The sequence below is a fragment of the Lonchura striata genome, chromosome 6 (assembly GCF_046129695.1).
Source record: "Lonchura striata isolate bLonStr1 chromosome 6, bLonStr1.mat, whole genome shotgun sequence".
NCBI lineage: Eukaryota > Metazoa > Chordata > Aves > Passeriformes > Estrildidae > Lonchura > Lonchura striata.
Window position 1 is genome coordinate 17,767,141 of NC_134608.1, and position 24,213 is coordinate 17,791,353.

The 24,213-nt window shown below is 40.0% G+C and overlaps 1 protein-coding gene across 2 annotated transcripts in view; it reads left to right on the top strand.

Moving 5' to 3' along the window:
* The first annotated feature begins 5,662 nt into the window (after positions 1-5,662).
* Positions 5,663-24,213, top strand: part of EML5 (EMAP like 5) — a 91,664-nt gene continuing 73,113 nt past the window's right edge. For both annotated transcript variants that reach the window (XM_021540968.3, XM_077783994.1), the window contains exon 1: positions 5,663-5,974. In XM_021540968.3, coding sequence (XP_021396643.1) covers positions 5,778-5,974 — 197 coding nt within the window. In that variant the 5' untranslated portion in view covers positions 5,663-5,777. The remainder of the gene's footprint in view (positions 5,975-24,213) is intronic.

The window sequence follows — 24,213 nt, forward strand, 5'->3', positions numbered from 1 at the left end:
AATCCTCCTTATGTGACTATATCCTGTACATGCTCCTGTCCTGTATTTCCCAGACCCTTCTGTGTTGAGATGAGATGTGAAGAAATTACTAACTTTTTCCGTGCCATTTTCTTATCCTTAATTCATTCCTTTGCTTTTTGATATGCAGTAGGCCTACTGATTATGTCAAGCCTTCTTGTTTCTAATGTTACTCTTAAAAAAATTCCATTGTTAACTTAATAAAGTATCTTGGTTATTTTAAAAATATATTAATTTATATCTAGTATATTGCTGACATGGTATAAAATACCTAATTGAACTTTCATTTTCTGAAGGAGAATTAACTCACCTAGTGTTGGATTTTGTGATGCTGTCTTTTTTCCTCAACTTCAAACAGGCCTTTGTGATCCTGCATGTTTGCCTCAGTGCTGTTAAATGGTAGCAGGTAATTGTTATTACTCTCTCTTAAGTAGGTTTCTTAGTTTTGCAAAATATTATTTTCAGACATTGTGTTCCCATAATAGACTGGGACCTTTTAATCCTGAAGAATGCTGAAATTAGTGTTGTCACTGTTGTTCATCGCTTTCATATTATATAATTACTACTTGAACCAGCTACTCTGTATTACTTAGGATTTAGCAGAGAATAATCCCTCATCTTGTGTGCTCTGGAATTAGCTGTTCCAAGAGCATTTGTTTAAGAAATAATTTATCTAAGCCTTGTTGCATTTAGCACAACATGAGATACATTATAAATATATTTGCAACATGCTAAGAAGTATGTTTCCTTATAGGTATGCACTGTGAGACATAAAAATGCCATTTATAGTATTTCATTTAAGGAGGTGATGTACCTGTGCCACTGTATGAACTATGTGATGTACCTGTGTCACTGTATACTAATGAAACATAATTTCCAGTGATGTATATGTAGGAATATATAGAACATAGTAGGAAAGATATAAACCCTACCACAGGCAGCTAAGGCAAAACAGCCAAACTCTTGTGAAATACCTTGCTGGAAGAACATAAAATGTCTTTTTCATCTAAAAGGTAATTTGTTTCTCACTACAGCCATAGTGGGAATAAGGTATACCTGACCCTGCCATTGGCTCAGCCGTCAGACCATGGTGTTGCTAACGCCAAGGTCGTGGGTTTAAACCCTGTATGGACCATCTATATAAGAGCTGGACTCGATGACCCTTGTGTGTCCCTTCCAACGCAGAATATTCTGTGCAATCTCTGGCATTTCCTTTCTCTGTGAACACTGCCCGGCCGCCTGTTTTGCCAGCCACGATCAGCACCTTGGACAGCGCCGTGCCCGTCCCGCCAGGCTCGGCCGCGCGTCCCGGGCTGCGGCGAGCGAGCGGGGGATGCTCCCTGCTCCAGAGCGGCTCCCTGCTCCAGAGCGGCTCCCTGCTCCAGAGCGGCCCCCTGCTCCAGAGCGGCCCCCTGCTCCAGAGCGGCTCCCTGCTCCAGAGCGGCTCCCTGCCCCTGAACAGCCCCCTGCTCCTGAACAGCCCCCTGCTCCAGAGCGGCTCCCTGCTCCAGAGCGGCTCCCTGCTCCAGAGCGGCTCCCTGCCCCTGAACAGCCCCCTGCTCCTGAACACCCCCTGCTCCAGAGCGGCTCCCTGCTCCAGAGCGGCTCCCTGCTCCAGAACAGCCCCCTGCTCCTGAACAGCCCCCTGCTCCAGAGCGGCTCCCTGCTCCTGAACAGCCCCCTGCTCCAGAACACCCCCTGCTCCTGAACAGCCCCCTGCTCCTGAACAGCCCCCTGCTCCAGAGCGGCTCCCTGCTCCAGCACAGCCCCCTGCTCCAGAGCGGCTCCCTGCTCCAGAGCGGCTCCCTGCTCCTGAACAGCCCCCTGCTCCAGAGCGGCTCCCTGCTCCAGAGCGGCTCCCTGCTCCTGAACAGCCCCCTGCTCCAGAACACCCCCTGCTCCTGAACAGCCCCCTGCTCCAGAGCGGCTCCCTGCCCCTGAACAGCCCCCTGCCCCTGAACAGCCCCCTGCTCCAGAACAGCCCCCTGCTCCAGAACAGCTCTCTGCTCCATAGCAGCCCCCTGCTCCAGAGCGGCTCCCTGCTCCTGAACAGCCCCCTGACCCTGAACAGCCCCCTGCTCCAGTACAGCCCCCTGCTCCAGAACAGCTCTCTGCTCCATAGCAGCCCCCTGCTCCAGAGCGGCTCCCTGCTCCAGAACAGCCCCCTGCTCCAGAGCAGCTCCCTGCTCCAGAGCGGCTCCCTGCTCCTGAACAGCCCCCCGCTCCAGAGCAGCTCCCTGCTCCAGAGCGGCTCCCTGCTCCTGAACAGCCCCCTGCTCCAGAACAGCTCTCTGCTCCAGAGCATCCCCCTGCTCCAGAACAGCTCTCTGCTCCAGAGCAGCCCCCTACTCAAGAACAGCCTCCTGCTATGGAACAGCTCCCTGCTTCAGAACAGCTCCCTGCTCCCTCTGCTCCAGAACATAAAGGTCTTGCTGCGCTCAGTTTCTGCAGCTGCCAAGAAAGAGAAACAGCAGGGACTGGTGTCTGGGTTCTGGGGTAAATGTGCAACCTATACAGGAATGCCACATTGATGGATGGATACTGTGGGGCCTTGTGGCTCCCAAAGCGTTGACTGCCCACTATGAGTGAGTGATATGGGTGGAGACATCCAGAGGCCAAAGGAATGATGTGTGTTCAAGTGGGAACCCTAGAAAGAGCAAGGAGAGAGGAACAGGTTGTTACACTATGCTGCTTCCTATTCCTGTCAAGAATAGATGTCAAGTGTGTAAAATTCCACTTGCACCCCTTGTGCATCAGCATAAGGTTAGTAAACTATGACAATGAATAGTTTTGCTCTTGTAATTTTCTCTCAGGCATTGCCCTATTTTAGAGGTGGTAGTAAATTCCTGAAAAATCAAAAGAAAATGCTGGCTGTTTGTGTGGTACATGTGATGTGCAGCTGCTTGCCCTCCTCATACTGCATGTATGTAGTTTTTCTGAGTACAGATGTGGGTTCTTCTGTTATTACACAAAATATGATGTGCAACTTCCAGTTAGAGACAATATTGTTATCTATTAAATTTTCTTCCTGGTTGCTGTGGGTTTTTTTTCTCTCTCTTCGGTTTTAGTTTTGAAAAAGGTGACTGAAAACAGCCTATTTACTCTCTTATTCTAATTTCTGAGTTGCAAGTAAGACAACAAGATTAACAAATTTAGTTTCACTGAAGTTAATGCTGCACATTAGTATTGATCTCAGGAGATTCAGAATTTCACTTTAAGTAATAATCTAAGAAAAATATGTATTTGTAGAGTAGAAGAAAGCAAAGACCATAACTATATTTATGGGTTTTGTACATTCATGTTTAAATATACGTTATATAGGCAGTAAATAGAAAATAAATATATTCTTAATTTATACCATAAAAATACTCCTACTTTCAGATGAGTTTTTGCAACATCAGATGTAAAATATATCAGGTGCCTATGTCTGCTGATAATCAATCCACTTTCCAGAATGAGATTAGGCATCATTATAGACTTTTTCTCTAAGCACCTTTCCCATAGGATAGCAACACACAACAACCATGCAGAGTTAATATCTGATTAGAAAGAATAATGCATTTTGCAGTTCTAAGACAAGCTAGCTGGGAATTGTCCAGTCCATTTCTCTGGCTACTACCTCTCCTGAAACTTCCAGAGAAACTACAGCGCCCCAAGTTCCAAGGTGCTCCAGCTGTTTAGGAAGCAAATAGAAGGAGAAAAAAGTGCTTATGATTTTCTGAGAGTAAGATTTATTTTAGTTAATATATATTTTTGTCCTGATTAGGGGTTAAAGTCCTTTTCTTTAATTCATAAAGTCATATGTTTTGTGGAAGGTTAAGTTTCCTTTGGTGTAAGTTTCAGGCTACATTAATTTCTCTGCAGATTTCTCTTCCATGCTATGTTGTTTTCATTAAACATGTGAGACTGAAAGCTGTATCTGAGCCTGGTATCACAAACACTGTCATTGTAAGAGTTTGAGAAAAATATTGTCTTTCAATGTTTTACACTGTTAATATAAAGTTCATTGACTGGAATGCTTAAATGTATGCATTTAAAAAAATAATGATTTATTTCTAAAACAATGAAAGGACTAATAAAATATGAAGTTTATGCAAGAAAGATTTAAGAGAAAAAACACCCTCTAATTAAAATTAAAATATGGTAGCACAGAAAAATGTCTCTAGTACAAACTAGTTAAGAGTAATTATTTTGTGGGAGAGCAGTCAATATAAACAATAATATAGTAAAAGAGCAAAAGAAGATAAAGAAATGTAGATTTAATAATAAATCCTAATAAACTAAATGCCTTTGGAACGTCAAACCTGTGCCGAAAGTAATAGTGAAAATATTTGGTTTATTTTAAATTGTCAGACAGTTACCCAGGAGCTTTTAGAACAGAATCCAACTCTACAGCACAAAGCTGTTCGCATGATGATGTACTGCACATTTATTCAGCCAGCGCGGTACTCTGTAGAGTGACAAAGCTGGGGGGGAGCACGTTTTCCTGACCAAAACTCTGGACGTGGCGAGAGGGTTCCCCGGCGCCGCTGCCCATGCAGCACGGAGAAGTCGCTTCCACGTCGGAGAGGTCGGAAAGTGACGACTGCCATGAAAAACGCTTTGAAAACTGAGGCTGAAAAGTTGTGTATGGGGAAATTAGCGCTTGAAAGGGAAGTAACTTTTGTGGTGCATGACTCAGGCGGTGGGCTGAAAGGGTTAACTAATCGTCATTAAAAATTACAGTTGACATTTTCTTCTCGGATGGCAGGAGCTGGCGCGCCGCCGGTCCCAGTGAGAGCGGGGGGGCTGAGAAGGGGCTGGGACCCTCCAGCCCCAGCGGCTGCCGAGAGCCGGCGGCCGTGCGTCGGGGGAAAGGCAGGGGACGGAGATGTTCCCCGAAGGGGCAGTAAAAACAAAAACCCACCTCAACTTGAGGAAGGGGGAGTAGACGCAGCCTCGCTTGAGAAGGCAAAAAAAACGAAAAAAAAAAAAAAAAAAAAAAAAAAGGTAAATCTAGAAAAGCCCCGCGACACGCCACAGCGCGAGGTGGTGAAGCGTATTCCCGCCCGTCTGCCCGCTCGCCGCCACCGCTCGGTGGCCTGTCCCCGCTCGGTCCCCGCTCGGTGGCCAGTCCCCGCCCGGTCCCCGCTCGGTGGCCTGTCCCCGCTCGGTCCCCGCTCGGTGGCCAGTCCCCGCCCGGTCCCCGCTCGGTGGCCTGTCTCCGCTCGGTCCCCGCTCGGTGGCCAGTCCCCGCCCGGTCCCCGCTCGGTGGCCTGTCTCCGCTCGGTCCCCGCTCGGTGGCCGGTCCCCGCTCGGTCCCCGCCCGGTCCCCGCCCGGTCCCCGCCCGGTCCCCGCTCGGTCCCCGCCCGGTCCCCGCCCGGTCCCCGCTCGGTCCCCGCCGGCTCTCAGCGCCGCCCCCGCCGCCCGGGCCCCCCGCGGCCGCGGGGCCCGCCCGGCCGCTGACGGCGCCGCCCTTGGCGCAGGCGCATCCGGGCGCGGGGGGGCCGGAGCGGCGCCGCGCCCTCGCTCCGCGTCCCGGGCGGTGTCTCAGCGCAGCCATGTCTGGCGGCGCGGGGCGGCGAGGCGCGCTCGGGCGGCGGCGCCCTCTGTGAGGCGGCGGCGGCGGACGAGCGGCGGCGGCGGGCATCCATGTCGGCGGGCAGGGATTAGCGCGGCGGGCACCCAGCCGAGCGGAGGGGGCGGCCGGCCCTTCGCCCCCTTCCCGCGGAGTCTCCGGCGGGAGCGAGCCGTACCCGGCTGGCGGGGGCGGGTGGACATGGCTGACCGGAGCGCGCCGAGCTGCCACCTGCGGCTGGAATGGGTCTACGGCTACCGGGGTCATCAGTGCCGCAACAACCTCTACTACACGGCCGCCAAAGAGATAGTCTACTTCGTGGCGGGGGTCGGCGTGGTCTACAGCCCCCGGGAGCACCGGCAGAAATTCTACCTGGGGCACCAGGACGACATCATCAGGTACCGCCGGCGCCGCGCGCCCGCGGGCCGCATCCCGCCGCGGGCTCCGACCCGCTCCGGCCGTCCCGGCCCCGCAGCCCGGCTCGTCCCCGGCTCGCTCCTCCCTTTCCCCTGAAGCGGGGCGCGAGTATTCCCCAGCGCCGCCTGCCCCGGGTGCCGTCCCGGGCAGCGCCGGTGATGCGCGTCCCGCCGGTGCTGTGGGGATCCGGGGATCGGACCGGAATACATCAAGGACAGGCAGCGCTTCCTCACCGCCCCCCCCCGCCCGGGCTTCGCCGTGGGTAGAAACAGCCTGGAATGGCTTTTAGCTGTCGGATTTAATCAGGCGTGTTGTGTGCCCCCACTGCCGCCGGTGTGCGGTGCCGAAACTCGTACGGGCTCCTGTGCCCGGCGCGGCAGCCCGAGGGTCGCCGCTCGGTCCCCGGCCGGCCCTGAATGTCAAAGGGCCGGCGGGAGGAGAAGCATTAATCGCGTGCGTTCCCGGAGCGCTCGGCTGCGGAGGAGGTTAATCTGTAGCAGGTAGACCTTTGTCTGCTGTTTAAAAGGCGACGATTACATGGGGAATTAGTGGCCTGCCTGTAACTCGTGCAACTTTAAGGGTGATCTTAAAAGAACAACCTTTCTTGAGAAGTTGAGGCTTCTTCTGCAGCTCAGTAGTTCACTTGGCCGGGAATGTTACCCTGGTGCTGAGTCCATTAAAAAAATTAATTACAAACTGATGTTGCAAAAGAAGTGTGCTGGTATGATTTCTTATACGCCGTTCCACTCCAAGGATGCTTTTGTAAGCCTAGTGTTGTGAGATCAGTGAGAGAATTTGAGGAGTATGAAGGGCAGATGTAAGCCTGAGTCATCAATCTTTTCTCTTACAGTAGGTGTCATTGCCGATGGATTTTAAATTCGATTTCTTTGGTCTTCCTGATGGAGTAAGAGCTAGCACTAGATACTTTTGTAGGTCTGTTGTATGTTTTACAGCACGGAATTTGTTTTTATGATGCTTAGTGCTCCAAGGCATACCTCTGTGTTACTCAGGAGTAACAGGTATTGCCTGTAGAGAGCAGAATAGATGCTGTGTCTTTTATTTAAGCTTTTAGGCACACTAGAAAACTTGGTCATAATGGCTACTTTTTTCCTTTGTTTAAATCTTTTGGAAGAAATTTAAATAGCTCTGAAGTATGACTGTGAATGTTCCTAAGAAGGGTGTCAGTTCCGTAGTATGTTTCTCCTTGCTGCTAAATATGTGAAGAAAACGTAGTCAATGTACCACAGTTGAGTGTTGTGCTAGGGGTGTTGAGTCAGGAGTTTAAATCACTATTATTTGCACTGCTTAATGTTTTAACATTCTCACTTTAATCCGGGAAAAACTATTTTCTTAAGAACTGCTAGCCACCTGTGATGTCAGGTGCTGCGGGAAATCCAGATCTGCGCCTTGCTATTGTGCTAAGGAAGGGGTGGCTCGCTGCTCGTTCTAAGGTCGCGGCAGTGTAATATTACACATTTAATACCATGTATTCATGAGTGCTTCCGAATGACACTGTTTGTTTCAGTAGAACTCCTTGTAGCATAAGAATTAAATGGTTGGAGCTACAACCATTTTTTTCCATGTGGTAACAGTTTCTTGCTCAGTCTCTCTCAGTTTTGGTACAGCGTGCTACATTTGGCTAAAATGTGACAGAATTGTTTAGAATAGTAGTAAACAAAAAAAACCTACAAAAACAAACAAAATCTGCTATAAATCAGCTAACTGGAGAGAAATAGTATGTCTGGTTTGTGTATGTACTTTGATTTGTGTATGTACTTTGGCCCATTCAAATATAATAGTTTCTCCTTCTCTGAATTTTCTTGATGTGAGAATATAATTTTAAGTATGATAAGGATGCAGTTAGAATTTTGCTTTTTTCTTAAATGCAAAAGCTATACAGAAATATTAGTATGCTTGAAGAAGAATGCTTGATTTAAAAGCAGCGTGGTATTTCTAATAGTATGATTAGTCTTGCATTGATAAGTCTTTCACTTGCTACTTTCTCTAAAATGCAATGTGGTACCATTTAAATGTCACCTCACACTTCTGTTGCTTAAACTTGGGTATCCAAACGTGTTCGTTTTTAATACTTAAAGGAGACATAGGAAGGTCAAATATTTTTAAAAACAAACAAACAAACAACAAAACCCAAAGCCCAAAAAGCAGGTGCAAAAATGGGATTACATAATAATCAGTGTTACTAAATTTTTTCTCTGAAGGTAAACTCAACTGTTGTATTGGAAAAGAATTAATATATTTTGTGTTCTAACAGTCTCAGCAAATACTGTCTGAATGCTGAGGTATTTGGGATTTTTTAGTGAAAGCAATGGGAAGATTAAGTGTCTTTTTACAAGTATGGGATCTAATTTGTGAAAGCAGTCCTGGAGTCTGAAAATCTTATGTATTTAAAGAATCAAACTTTCATGAGCCTAGCTCCATAGCTACAAGGGCTAAGCATAAATATTGCTCACTACATGGTGATATTATTAGTACTCTTCATTATGAGAACTTTTATATTGTTAGCATTCTTTGGGTGACATTGTAATTGTAAACATCCATCAGGAGAGAGGAACTGCAGCTCTTAAGTCAGAGACTATTTATTTAGTAGTAGAAAACAGTATTGGAGTAATGGACAGTCATAGGACATTTTCCATTGGAAATTTCTAACACTAGCAGTTAGTTTTGGTTCTGCTTTGAAGTTTTGCCTGCTTTTGTTAAATGAAACTCTCTAAGCCTGCTGTAAGATTTTTTAAATATGATTAGGTATTTTAACATGATTTGTTTTCATAATAAATGTCTAATCTTAATTTTATTATCATGGTGTCCACACCCCAAACCCCTTAGCCTCAGTTAATGTACAGTAAAAGTAAGAGAGCGCTCTTGCAGTGTTTTGTCCCTCAGATCTATTGAAAATTCTTCTGGACTAGAAGAGGATAACTACTATAATTTCAAACATCTTTTATTAGTCTGTTTTGGTGGTTTGTTTGTGTTTCTGTTTTTTTGGTTTTTTTTTTTTTTTTTTTTTTTTTTTTTTGTTTGTTTTGTTTTTTTTCTTTTACTATCTTCTAAGAATTATTTTCCAGAACTCACTCACTATTCTGGAGGATACAGTTACATGTTTTCAATCTTACTTGTCTCCCATTTCTTGCTCATTTGCATATTTTTACGATTAAGGTCCAGGAATGTATGCAAACACTTGTGGAAAGCATCATATGCAGAAAGGCTTTGGAAATTTGCAAATTTTGGGAGTGCAGTTAACTGAGTTTCTTATATTTTCAGGGGTAAATAAGGAGAAAAATCTTGTACATGATATCTCAGGTGATCTTTTGCCAGCAGCATTACTTGGATGTCTGCTGTGTTTGTGGAAGTTCTCCTGTCCAACCTTGGCTGTGTACATGTAGGAGATACTAATACTGAATGAAAAGTTATTCTACAAAGCTACTGGTTTCAAGTGTGTGTTCTCTAGGATTTCATGCATCACCAAACTAGCTTGTGATCTGTAGAATGGTTTGCTTTCTGGTAGTTGAGGAAGAAACAGAATCTTGGTGTGTTCAGCTTAGGTCTTAACTTTGTTCTTTCCATAATTGTATTGGTTTAGAGGATCATAGAGTTTTTAGCGTTGGCCAATCTTCCCATTTCAGAGACACCGTAGGGGGATTGTATTTAAATCTGATTTGAATCAAGATTTCAGAAGATCCCCCCTCAGAGTATTAACTTGTTGTACTGTAAAACTCATGCTCACGTTGAGATTCCTTTTTTGTCCGGGCTAGCTAAAGCATATTTATGTATTTTACTTTTTCGATACGAGAAGATTGGAAACCCAGAACTTATCCACCTTTTTAAATGGCTGTCTACTGGCAAAAGCCTTTGATGTCATTAGAACAATTCTCTATGCTGATGTGCTGTAAGGAGACCACTGACATGGTCCAAGGTGACTTATAGAATAATTTTTCCTTTTGATGCTTTTTTCCCCCCTCCATTCTCTCCCTTCCTTTCATTCCTTCCCTTCCTTTCCATACTTCTAGCCCCATGACCATCTTTTTTTTTGGCTTCAAAATACTGGAATTTTACTGGGAATTAACTTTTCATCTGCCATCTATGGTGCTATTAAAAAAATAAAATCAAAACATAGGGTTAAGCGAGTGCATCTATTTGAGAGCTTTCATAGACTTGGGAAAACTTTATATTCTGCTTTCCATTATGTCTGTTCTTGATTTCAAACTTTAGCACTTATTTGTTATTCTCCTTTTGCACCATTACCTTTATGCTGACACAAAACAACCATACAACTCTGCCAGTCACAGAAAGAAGAGGAATTATGTTTCTCTATCAGAAGGAAACAAATGAGGAAGAGTTGTTATCTCTGTCCTACTTTTTTTTTTTTAATATCCATTATGTGAGCTAGCTGGCAAATAATAGTGCTTTTGTATATTCTTCCTAGAACTTTATCACTGTGACTACTTGATTAAGATGCTTGTGGTACATTTAGGTTTTATTGCTTAAGGTAGTAGCTGGCACATTTTATGCTAGTAAGAACTCCTGAATCTCTGCTGATAATGGCATTTATGGCTCCGCTGTTGAGCAACTCTAGGCTGTGTCTAAGAAGTTAATTTCCTTTCTTGTCTGAAGTCTGTATATTTTTCCTTGTCTTGGACTGAGTTGAGGGAAAGAAATCATGCATCATCTGCCCCAGGACTCACACAGTGTAGGGCAAATATAACTTAAAAAGTTATTCAGAAAACATTGAAATTCTTTACTATTAGGTGTTCTAGTTCCAGAAACTAACCAATACCATGCTATAAAGACAGAGGAGAAATGAATGGCTGTACTCGCTGTTTAGTTAAAACTTGCTCCTTTTCCCCCTTTGTGCCCCTCTGTATCCAAGACTGTAGAGAGGTAAATTACATGTTTACAGAGAGCAGAGGTATATGCAAGACAGGTAGAAAGAATGGCAAAGCATTTGTTTCTATTTTCACAGAGACACAGTTTGGCTCTTTCCAACAAAATAATTTGTCTAAATCATGGCTTTTCTTAAGACAATTTTTTCTTGTTGCTGTGAACTCTAGGAATTACCTGAACTTTGATTCCAAATGAATAAAAACAAGCAGCCAAACCTCTGGCCACTAAACTGTGACCTTTTCTTACACTTTATTTAAGACTGTCATCATTTTATATTTCAAATTTCAACTTAGTGTCCTGCCTGAAACACTATGATTTTATTCCTGTATTCCAAGGCAAAATAAACCATTTCATTTTAGTGTCAACATTTCTTAGGTGCTAGTGAAAATCAAAACCACTAAAATAATCTCTGCTCTCTGGTGTTGATGCTGTGTGCCAACTCTGATTTATCTATTTATTGTCACACTCTGAGTGTTAGTCTAACTGTAAACATCTAAGAAATTGTTGGAGTCTGCCAGCTGCTTTCTAAGACTGCTCCTAGATAATGCTCTCTGGGAGGCAGGTCCAGCTTTCTTCTGTGTGACTGTCAGCTGGGGAATTTCTGCAAGCAGAAATTCTAGCAGTGCAATGATTGGTCACATCCTAATTTTGAATGGCAACAGATCTTGTCCTCACCCTCTCTTCTCATTAACTATGCCTTGTTATGACTTTGGATGACCTGCTGTTGGACTTTTAAACAGGTTTCACAAGAATGTAGAGGGAAGTTATTTTCTTTCCATGTTTTGTGTTCCCCCAGTAGTCTGACACCTTAAGAGTTCTCAAAAAAACCTCAACAAACATTTGAAGCAATTGAAAGTTGGGGTGTCTCCTGACAGGTTTATTGTCTTGTTCTTGTTTGGGATAAATGATGTATGCTCCTGATCTAACTCCAGATGACAGTCAAGCACAAATGTTAAGGAATGGATACTAAGCATGGCTACTGAATTTTGTCAGGTGAAGTTCTATTAATCGGTTTGGCAGCAGATCAATGAATTTTCACAAGGAATTTAATGATTAGTTGTGTATTTTGGATTTCAGGGAATGTAACGGAATGAATACTAGGTTGCCACATAAGGAAAAAATTTCTAATAATCATGTGTAACCTCTTGTGTCTTGTATTTCCCCTTGACTCAGCTGGTGGGGCTGCCCCTGGAGTACTGTGTGCAATTCGGGGCTCCTCAGGACAAGAGACATAAGGAACTACTAAAGAGGGTCCAGTGAAGGGCCACAAAGATGAATAAGAATCTTGACCATCTCTCCTGATGAGAGGCTGAGAGAGCTGGGACCACTTGGCCCAGGGAGGAGAAGGCTCAGAGTGCATCTGATCAATGTATATAATAAATAGATGAAGCAAAATGTGAAGATAGATGGATCCAAGCTCTTCTCAGTGGTGCTCAGTGATAAATAAAGTGACTTTCCAACCAAAAATAAAATCTGTAGTGCCATGCTGAACAATAGGTGTTTCCAGAATTGGTGGTTCAATTTGAAAGTTTCAGTGTTTTGACTACAAACATTATTTATTACTTTCTTCCCACGTGCAAATGCAAATAAAAATATTTTAATGTAAATCTAATTAAGGAAATAATTAAAAAATATTTTTCTTGACAAAAATTAGCTATGAACTATAGATCATGGGATTTTGGTATGCAATAGAATGTTTACTGTGAAACGAAATGCCTTTAATAATATTTTCTGTAGCAAAGAGTGAGCTTTGGGGTGTGTGCTGGTAGGTTCCTGCTTTCATTCTGCATTCAGGCTTGATGAGGAAACCACAATCTTGTTTCAAAGGATGAAAGCAATGTAATGTTGAAGTCATGTGATGTACCATTCTGAGAGGTGACATACAGGCACCAAATCACTTCAGCAAGTTAAATCACCAAGCTAAATCACCAAGCCATTGCATTTTGTTAATAAGTCATTAAGACATTTTTCTTTTCTGAATATATTTTTTGGAAATTGTTTCTCTTTTTCCCCAGAAAGTTTATATTTCCAGCTGAAAAATCGCATATTCTCCTTAGCTTATTCTTTGGGCTTATGTGGTGTCATTTTTTATTTTTTTGTTTATACCAAAGATAAATCAACTCACTTTACCATCTCCAGATGATATTTTTGAGCATACTCAGTTTATTTCCCTCCATGAAAGAAGTCATGACTTAAAACCTAAATTATGTCATAATTAATCTAAGCAGTCCTCCTATAAGCCTCCAGCTTCAGTATCTTTTGTCTATCAGTCAAAATGGCATTTCTTACAGCAGAAGCAATTGCTAGGACAAGGTGAGATAATTACCCTGCTGACCATTTTATACTATGCTTCACAAGGGCAAAGCTCTTTCCAGCTTTTCATGCCAAGTGGTCTCAAATTGTCAAAGGTTTAAAAGTCTGAAGGGAACATTTGGATGCATATCTTACACAGATCAGAGGGAGAGATGAAAGACAATGATTTACCTTCTCCCTCAGGAAAACCAAGTTTTCTTGATAGTTGTAGACATGTTCTGGAACACGTTATGCTGTCTGAAAGATGTTTTTATGATTTCATGTTGACACATCATTATTTTTTTTTTTTTTACCTAGAGTTTTGTACATCATCTTTTAAAAGAAAAAAATTATTGGATTTGGTTTGATAAAATGAAAATATTTTAGGAATACTGAATAAAAACTTCCCTGGATTCAGTTTGAAGTGAGACTAGAATAAGCCTGTTGTTTAATACACTTGGATGCCTTTAAGAACTTTATTTTTCCTAATAAAAACAACATGAATAGAAATACCAAAAATATCCAACCAGAACTGAACATTTAAAAACATCCTAGAAGTTTATTAAAGTAGATCAAGACAGCAAGGAGCTAGGCTTAGGAGCTTGCTTTCATGCATTGTGCTTTTCATAGCCAGCAGTCACATCACCTTCTGATCTGATTCTGTCAGCGTGCACAGGCAAGGTCAGGTCAGGTCAATACTTAAATGGGAAAATGTCTTGGTGCTGTAGAAAATGCTTTTCTTGATTTGGTAGTTGGGTCTTTTTCTCAGAACTATTGCAACAACATGAGGCTCTAGGAGAATGTCTGAGAAGAACATTAAATGTAACCAAAAGCTTGATAATGTTTGATGCCTAAAAATTTTGAAGTATTTCTGCAGAAATGTTGAGGTCTGCTCTAATTTTTTCATTTTTCCAGATTGCAGTCAAAGAAGTTATGTTTCTGCTTACCTGTGTTTCCAATGGCTCTATATGTTAGTCATTCTCTTCATATAGGGAGGAAAGTAGGTTGTGTTCCAGACTGTTTTTTAAACAGCTTTATAGGGTTAACTGTGTTTGCAGTGTTATTATGGTAGTGATAGGCACTAACTTAGCATCTTTCAAAAATTTTGAACTGTTGATTATTTCATCTCCCTCTAATTTTTTTAGATTGAAAACTGTAATGTACATGTTCTGTATGACATACCAAAAAATTAGTTTAGCTTTTACTGTAATTAATAACACAAGCATTGTAGTCTTTTTAAAAAAGATGTGTGCTTGAAACGGAACCTGAAATAATTGCAAAAAGATGTTTCTGGTTTTATGTCATCTACATTTTGGGGTTTTTGAAGTTTAAGCTGACACTGACATTAAGCTGAAAAATCCATAGATTTTAGTCTTACGTTTTATAATATCTCAAAGGGTTTTTTTTGCTTCAAGATGTAGTTTACCTAGTTTTTCAAAATATTATTATACAACTTATAAAGTTGTATTTGTGCTGTAGGACAGCACATTTGCTTAGCATCAATAGCTTCAAAGGAAAAAAAAATATTATTCATAAAAGTGGCAAAGGTGTCTAATTTGTACAGATAAAGATTAGTCATATGCTGACATTAAAATTTAGATTTGTTAAGATAAATTATAATGCTTTTATATTATGATTGAAGAAATAGTTTTATTCACAGTAGATTTTTTTGACTTGACATAAGCTATTGGTTTTGCTATGTTCACATGGTAAGTAAAGCTACTGGGCACTTGAAATATCTTGAAAAGAAAAATAAAGCTGTAATTTTCCTTAAACTTAGGTAGCAGAGTGTGAAAGCTCCCATAACAATCTTAATAATTTGGTTGAGTGTTTGACCTAGATAGTGTTGAATGGTGGCTTCAAAATACATGTAGTGAAGATATTTTGCCTAGTGAGATTCTGGTGTATCATTTGGTGTGGTATGAATTTCCCTTGGTGTAACTGTGAAGCACCTTACAGAATGTTATAGATACAGACAAATCTCCTTCATTAGGGCACAGATTGCTCTGGTTACTCCACTGGCTACAAAAGATTTCCACTTCTACAAGAAATAGCCAGTTATCATTATTTGCATTGCTGTTAGCTATTACGTAGTAATAGTAATAGCTGGTAGCTATTGTCATGGTAATAGACTTTGAAAATGCAGTGCTTTATTTGCACAAAAAAGGTCACAATCAGACAAGATTGCTTTAACTATTGGTAGCAAAAGCTATGATTGAATTTTTAAGCCAGTTTTATGATGCCTATCTTTTATATTGCAAAAGATAGAAACCACAAAGACTTCCAGCGTGTGCACCATCTGATAACACCACTACTACTCTGCATTTAAAGCAAGATGTCTTTGTGAGGCCACTCCAGTTAGAAAAGCAGTGTTCCTTGTTATTTTACCTAGCTGCATTATTGAATCTCCAAATACTGTATCTTTTCTTCAGAGTAGTTGTTCTCAACCTAGTTGCAAAAGACTTTCCTTTAACTGGGAATTCTCATTACTGTTGAGAGGCTTCCTGCTAGACTCCTTTTCTTTTGAATAAGTTCTGTAAGATGGTGCCTGATGCTTATTCTTCTATGAAAGCCTTGGGTATTTTGATATTACTTCAGAAAATACAGTGAACAATCCTTCCAATCATTTTTCACAGATTTCTAATTTCATTTCACTGCTTGATCTTCCAAGATTTTTAAGAGGAATTCCTTTCTAGTGCCTATTGCTTTGGGCTGCAGACAGGATGGATCAAGACTCATAACTGTATGTAAAGGTCAGTTTGATTATTTTGCTTTAAAAGCACATGCCATTTTAGCAAAAAAACCCAAAATTCCATAAAAATCCCACAAAACCCATCCCAAAATGAAATCTTCTAGTCTAACAGTAACGTCCAACTTCTAATTGTTCAAATATTCACAGGGTCATATTTGACAAATATTTTTAGAGGCTCCTTTTTTGGGGTTTGACTTCAAGAATTGAGAGAAATATGTCCAGAGAGTGAGTGGCATAACTGGAGAGAATAATGGCAGTGTGAACAAAATGATCAGCTCTACACACACCTGCAGTAATGCTCCCACTGGTGGTTTAGGCACATTGGTGACAGATTACATTTAGGGAGCTCTTTCATTTGCCTTTTATATTCTGTTGACTATAGAAAGTATTACACCTTAAACTTCCTTTGGCTTCATATGAAGCATATTGATAAGATATTTGGCATAAAATTACATGTAAATAAAATGCTTGATTTAGTCGTGGTGGTGAGATGTCTCCATTTTATCAAGACAGCTTGCATGCAGAATGAGTGGATTAATTCTATGTTTTGGTTAGCTGGCAACACTATAAACCTTCTCCTGACTTTTAGAACTGTGTTAATCCCTGTTCCATGCTTATAATCCCTCTACAAGAGCAAGCAAGGTGAATGATGCTTTATCTTAGATCAAGACAAGGCATCTGACAGCATTTGGAAATTGCCTGAAGATTTATTGTGGAGAGCATGACATTTTAAGTGAAAAAGCCTTCTGGAGTGCTTGAGGAAATAAAATAAATATTTGAAGAACTGGTAAATGTTTGGTTTGGGTTTTTTTTTTTTAGATCAAGGTTGCACTTTAGATGATATTTGTGTTTTTTAGTTACAGGTTCCTCTTTTGCTTACTGCTTTTTCAATTGCTGTTTCTTCTGCCATACAAATTAATACCACAAAAATGAATAGCCTTTGAAACACTATTCAGTGATAATTTATAAATAGTCCTGGTTTTGTCTTTTGCAGGTTACAGCATATGCCTGTAAGAATGAGTATTACATTATGTTACACTTCTCATTGGGATTAGTCAACTGAATCAGTATTCTTGAGATAAACATAGTTTTTAAGCAGAAGATTTGATTTTCTTGAAAAAGTTACACATGAATGCTCTTTACCCATATTCTCCTTTTTATTGGTTTTCAGTGATTAATTTGTGAGTCCACATGGGCGACGTCTTTCATTGCCTACCAAGCTACACATTGACTTCTGAGTCCCTTTAATATTGTCTAGTTTTCCTATGCTTCTTTCCTGTTTACTTATGGTTCTGGTACATGTGGGTATTTTGTTTGTTTCAGGAGATGGTCTTTTGTGTAAATACTTTTGTGGCTTCTATGACTTTTTTTTTTTTTTTTTTTTTAAACAAGAGCTCAGCTGTTGTCCCAATTTTAAGTGGTATCCTGGTTCCTTTCACTTTTCTGCGTGTAAAGTTAGATGCTGGGATGGTCAATTTGTGACAAGTAGAGATATCCTTGACTTTTTTCAGTAGGAAAAGTGTCAAACACTTGCAGAACATCTGTGGGCCTGATAAACTCAAGAACTCCTGAAGAAATCTAGTGTATCTGCAGTGCCCAGGGCTGGCAAGATAGTGTTTTCTTCTGCTCTAAACCTTCTTTGGTTGGTAATGAAGTACAGTCAATTGAAGCCCAGAATGGATGTTGTGCTTATCTCAGCTTTTTTCAATAGCAGCTCTGCCACTGCCTTCTTCCCACCAGTCCTTACATTAAGCCAACTGCTAATTTTGTCAGGATAATCTTTCTGTGTAAAATAAGAACTTTTCAAAAATTGTCACTTGTTATTCTGTGACTCCACTCAAATATTCAGATGATAAGTTCTTGCACATGGAGAGATTTTCATTAATGTTTCATTATCTCCCACAGGAGAAAAGACTGAATTGCTGTTTAATGTACTTGTTCAGAAATATGAAAGAAAATTATACATGCTGTGATTTTTGTTTTCTGTGTGATACTAGAAGATCTAGTATAAATTTTAAAAGTAATAGATGGAATGTTAATGTAGTGGTTAAAAACTGTTGTAAATCTTGTAGAGAAGAAGCAAATTGTAATGAATGGGTAAAAGGATGTTCAAAGGGTTTTAGTAGTAGTGAAAGATTTAGAAACAAGAAAATTTTGTATGTCAATCAAGTTTATTAAGTTAATGTATGGTTAGAAGCATCGAAAATAACCATCCTTTGAAAAGTAACTTTTGAAATGGTCTTGGCTAAAGAATTTGGAGTAAATGCTTCTTTGACCTTAAATAATTTATTCTTTCGATTTCTAACTCAGTAATGGAATGAGTCTTTGTGCACTCAAAAATGAGTAACTTAAAATTTGATAAGAAGTTTTGCTGTTTAGTTTCACTTTCTAGGTTGTATTTCATTACAAAATTTATTTGAAATAAATTCTGTTCATATTTTATAGACATGTTTGTCTCAGTTTCCCCATAATTAAGTGACTATGGCATGATAATCTTTAGCAAAATAGTTTGCTATCAACTGGCTAAAATGGGAAATAGATATTTCCACTTTAATTTTAATCTGCTTTTTTTTTTTTTTTTAATCTGTGATTATTTTGTAGGTTTGTTTGCTTTTCACCACAAGTGTTCAGGAGCAAAGGACTGCTTTCTAACTTTGTGGCTGACAAATACTAACCAAGTCATTTACTAGTACTTCCTGATTTGTTACAGGATCTCCTTTGGGTCATCAAATCTACTGACCCAAAGGAGCTGAACAGCTACACTGCCTCCTAAGTTACTGACAGCTGATTGCACTGTGTTCTCTCCACAGATCTTGCACTTTCTATTTCCTTTTCTCTCTCTTTTTGTTTTTTTTTGGTTTTTTTTTTTGGCCCCTTGCTGCTAATTCTAGGGGAGTCATGTTTGACACTTCATATGTAATAATGGTTTAAATAATTGGTCAAGTCTGTGCATTGTCTTGTAAGGAAAGAACACTGTTGGATATTTTTTTAGGTGGGATTCTTACTTACTTTCAGGGTCTAGTATGTCCCATTATTGTACCACCAGTTCTTTAATATGAACAGCTATTAAAGAATAACAGGACATTTATCTTAGCAAATTTATCTCCAAATGAATCTGGAGTATATGATAACTTTCATGTGAGAAGATTTTTTAGCTAGGAACATGTAAATTTTTATTATTTACATGTAAACATGTAAAGTCTTCTTTTTCAAGGGACATATTAGAAAATAATTTTGTTCCTCAGATTGCGAAAACCTGGTGATTAAATTGTCACAATCATGTAGAATTTGTGAAAATCCAGCAACCCCACTCAGTCAAAGCATGAGTTCTCCTTATGGCATTGGCAAAATCATTCGTATTTGAAAAGAAGGGGAGTATCTTTATTTTTAATCATTTTTCTAGAGATGAGGACTTAACAGAAAGCTGAAGCTAATCTCTTCCTCAGCAGTGGAGGATATGACAATGCAAGAAAAAAATTGACATCTTCATATAGGGGCATATGGTTCCCAGAATATTTTACTCAGTTCTCATATTTGATGATTTGGGAATTTTAGTCACTCTCTGACTCTTTCCTTCTCTTTGAAGTACATCTCTTTTTATTTTTGCCTCCTCCTTGGAGTTCAGGAACAAGTAGAAGCCCAAAGCAATCTTTAGGAGTCTCTGGGTTGTTTATAAATATTTCTTGTTAATCTAAAAACATTCAGATCCAATAGGAGAAAATATGGAATGGTAATGAGATAAACTGCAGCTGGGAAGGACCAACATACAGTTTGAGTTCACTGTCCTTATCTCCACTTCAGCCTCTCTTACTTTGAAGTTGGACACTTGTGCAATTTAAGGAAGTTTCAGAAAGCTATAGTTGACATTATTGGCTCTGGGGCAATAACTGTGTGGAAGGCTGGCAGTGGTGCTCCATGATGAATACTGCTTTTTTTTTGTCTATGGAAAATAAGTGTGTTCTGACTTGATCTGTTTAAACTTTGATGAGAGATGTTTGCTGATTGCAGCTCTTTCTGCTTTAAGATCTTAAACAGTATGACAGAAATGGTTTGTAGCTTCCCCTATTATTCTTTCTTGAAAATATGAATAAATTACAGCAAATAAGAAAATATTCTCGAATGTATGTAAAATGTCTGTAAGCATATCATGAAAATATTTTGCTTTATTTAAGCATAGAAGCAATTTCACACTTGAAATTAACTCTTAATTAATAGATATCTGAGATGCTGTTACTTTACTGCAGTATTCTTTTGTGCATTTTTACTGGTGCCCTAGTTTTATGAAGCTCAGGAGTAGTCACATGAATATATTCTTGGATTTTCATCCAATATTGTTGCTAAGGAAACATCATCTTTAATACTGTATCCTTGTCTGCAGCTTGTCTGTATTAATCAATGCCTGCTAATGCTCAGCACAAACCAAGTAAAGATGAAAAGGAATCTTAATTTCTTTTATTATTAAGTAGTTTATTATTGACTATTCTCCTTCAGAATCCCCTGCCACTTCAAACATCACACAAATTGTAGGGTCTTGGCCATGTCTGTAGTCTCATTCCATGCAGACACAACATGAACAGGGTTTATTTGTTTTTTCATTGGCTGCCATTAGTATTTAATATAATAACCTAACATTAGATCTTCTACCATCTTGATCCATCTTGACCATGCATCTGGACAAAATGCTGGGGAATGATTACATATTGCTCTGAAAGGGAGAAAGAACCTTTCCTGAATGCATTAAAAAGAGGAGCTTGAATGTACTAAAGTGAGAAACACATCTCTTTTCAGTATGCTGCTAAAACTCTACTACTGCATTTCAGCCCAATTTGAGTATCTGGCTAGGAAAAGACCTGTCATTCAGGCATAGCAGTGGAAACCTCAGTTCACTGTAAGTCCAGCTATTTCGTTTGTTGCAATAGTGACAGACAAGTTTTTTTAATTTTCTGTTTCTGAACCCTTCTGAGAAAGTGCCAAGTTCTAGGGTCAATTTAAAAATTAATTTGACTTAACAGTTTGTTAGCTTAATACTGGCTTTTTTCATTATAACGTTTGCCTTTTGGACATGTTCTTACATATGTTACATGTTACTACATTAGATCTAACATCTGTTGTGGCAGAGCCCAGGTCAGATAGGCCGGAGGCAAACAAGAAGGAACTTCTCATTAGGTATATCTGTTTCCTTTTCTGGACAAGCATCAGTATCTCATTCATCAGCTTAGTCATCCTTCAAGGACAAGGAGAGAAATCAAGCACCAGTTTACAGTCTAGCAGTGTGGGCTAGATGCAAGCACAGTTTCTTGCAGCAGTCTAACCTGGATAGGTCATACCAGCTCTCATTAACAGGATAGTAGAGGGAATTCTCTCCTTCTGAGTGCTATAAAGGGAATATGTGTCCTTTTCTTCTGAGCGCAGAGCTTCTTATGCCACTAAGCAATCTCTTCCTTCTCCCTAAGAAAAAAAAATGCAAGAGAATATTTGTGGGGGACTGTACCTAAGCCCACAAGTCCCACACTAACAGATTTGAGAGCTGCCTTTAGAGCTGAACCATACCCATACTTTTCTGCCTGATCTCAGGAACTGAATGGATGAATGGCAAGCAGCTATTGCAGATACCATCCCAATAGTGGTATGTTTTTAACCCCTCAACAGAGATGTGTTGAGTCATACGCAGAGAACCCAGAGAGAGCTCAAACTCATTGTTTGATCCCGTTAACTGCATCACACCCACAAGTTCCTATAGTCTGTGTATGGAAAGTGTTTATTGTTATTTGTTTCTGGGCACCCATTCTAATTAAGCTCTTTCTGTCTGCACTAGGAAGCGATTTAAAGTGTTTTGCTCAGGGCTAACAATGAACATTCTCAAGTATGTGACTTGTATTGATGTTCCTACTCTAGAGAAGCATCTATACGAGTTAGATCAAGATATTGTATTTTTGTATTGATTGCTATGCTTATAGGGATTGTTTGATCACTCATAGTCCAACGAAAGAACTGAAAAGAGTCATCATATTGTGTAAATTGGAATCTAATCCTTGATTTTTCATGAGGACCCAAAATTTTCAAATCCATAATTCTGCATGGTTCCTCATGGGATTAATAATAGCTAAGACTTGATTACTAAGGAAAAAACATTGTCTTATCATACATGTCTCATATCAAAATGATGTAAATATGTGTAGTAGTTACTTTGTTTAGTGTTGGTAACAGAAGCAGTAGTCCTTTGACTTTTTCCATGCTTCTCTTTTTCATCTGCTCTGACAACCTGTGAGATAGAATACTTAGAGGTAGTACTTTAAGTTGTCCTTCACTCCTTGGTCTCTAAGAAAAGTCATGAAAAAGAATTTTCAGGTAGGTGTTTCTTCAGCCACTGCTAACAGCTTTGCTAAATAGTTTCCCTGAAACTCACCATATTTACATTTTTTAAAAGAGCTTACTGTCTTAAAATATTTATTGCACATTTATTTTCTTCTTCTTTCAATGACTGTCTAGAAAAGGTATTAGCAGTTTACTATAGAGACTGAAGTGATAGGGGAAGGATGTTGGTAATTCTACAGTGTTGTCTGTTGTGTTTAAAATACAGGCTCTGGATCTTAATTTGTGCTGCATTATTATCCTATGTCAAGGCAGAATTCGAGCTCAGTTGTTTAAGCCAGTATTTTGTATTGTGATGTAGAAAGAACTAATACTGTGATCCTGCTATTAGCTGTTACTTGCCATTTATTAATTAGAAATAGAGGAAACCTTCTCTGCATTCACCTAATATTATTTGAATGAAATGAGTTGGAATGCTTGGGCTGAGGACAATGTTCTCCTTTCCCTTGCTGGTGCCCTTACTGTTGTCCCTTCCATCTCTGATGCATTGTGTTTCTCTAAAGACTCTAGGCTTTAGTTAAAAACATACAGAGCTAATTTTTGGTTGCTATAACTTGTTTTATAAGGTGTGGTGTGGGGCTGCTTTTGCATGTATGTGTGTCCATACAGCTACAGTGAGTGTTTTGTTGTACTTGTGGTGTGGTTTTTGCTTGTCTGTGCACTTGTAGCACAGATCAGGACAGGATTGAAAAGGTGGGGAATCAGACATGAGACTGCCGTGTTTTTCTATTTTCCTCTTAGTTTCTGTCTCTTTTTTCTTGCTTATTTTTTTCACTTCCCTTTTCAAATTTCTTTCTTGTCTATTTGGTCTAATTGCACCCTTTCTGTGGTGCCATTCTAAAAAAATAGATGATTTTGGATGCAGCATTTTCTTTCCCTCCAGATGTTTTTCCTTTGTCCTGTGAGTACACCATCTGCCTTTGTGTGCTTGGGAGATGTGCAGGTGTTAGTCAGGATTAGGTGGCAGAACTGAATTGAAATGTGGGAAGTTTTGCTGCCAGCTCCTTTCTGAAATGTTTTTTAATTGTGAAGTTGCTCTGTCAAATAAACAAGAAGGGAACAACTAAATAAACAACTTTGGAAATGTTGTGAATCAAAGTAGGGAAATAGTGGTTACTTTATCCTGGTGCTGAGGGTAACAGGGAGTAGCCAAGAGCAGAAATTCCCATTGCAAAATGGAAAGATTCAGGGCTTTTTTTCAGGGCATTTCAACTTTGAAGTTAGGAACTCTGCTCAGTTTTGTATGTGAAATTTGTCAAGCAATATCAACAAACTGAACTGCTCTTTTAAAACAGAAAAAAATATAGAATTGTATTGTGTACTGTAATTTAGCTTCATAAAATATTAAGCATCTTCTAATGTGATTTCCTCTTGCTCTTTCTGTATATGGAAAATGTATATATCTTTTGAATCATAACATTTTTCTGGTAATTTCCTAGTTAGCTTTAACCTTGCTGGTTTTGTTTATATTTATAGACTTCCCTTGTCTCCAGCCTTTGAACTTTATCAAAACCTGTGTTCAAGTTAAAGATCATTTTACCTTTGCGGAGTGCTCAACCTTTCTCCTTCCCAAATAATTTTGAGAAGATAAATATGCTTCCCGTGTGTTGTTAGTGATTCTGTCCACTAGTCTCTCAAGATCATACATTAACCTGGCATTCATCAAGCTTGGAAATTTTTTAGCCAAATTAAACAGCCAGCTTTAGAAATTATGTCTTCCTGACTTCAATATGGTATTTCTACATCATTCTGGACTGCTGTACCTAGTATGTATGCAATGTGATCAAGTAGTTTGTTTGGGTTTCTATTAGAATATATTCTTATTTTTCTGTATTATGAAATCTGAGTCCTCAGACCTCGTGTTCTCCCATACAGCTTCCTGGCATAAGCAAAACAAAGAAGTAT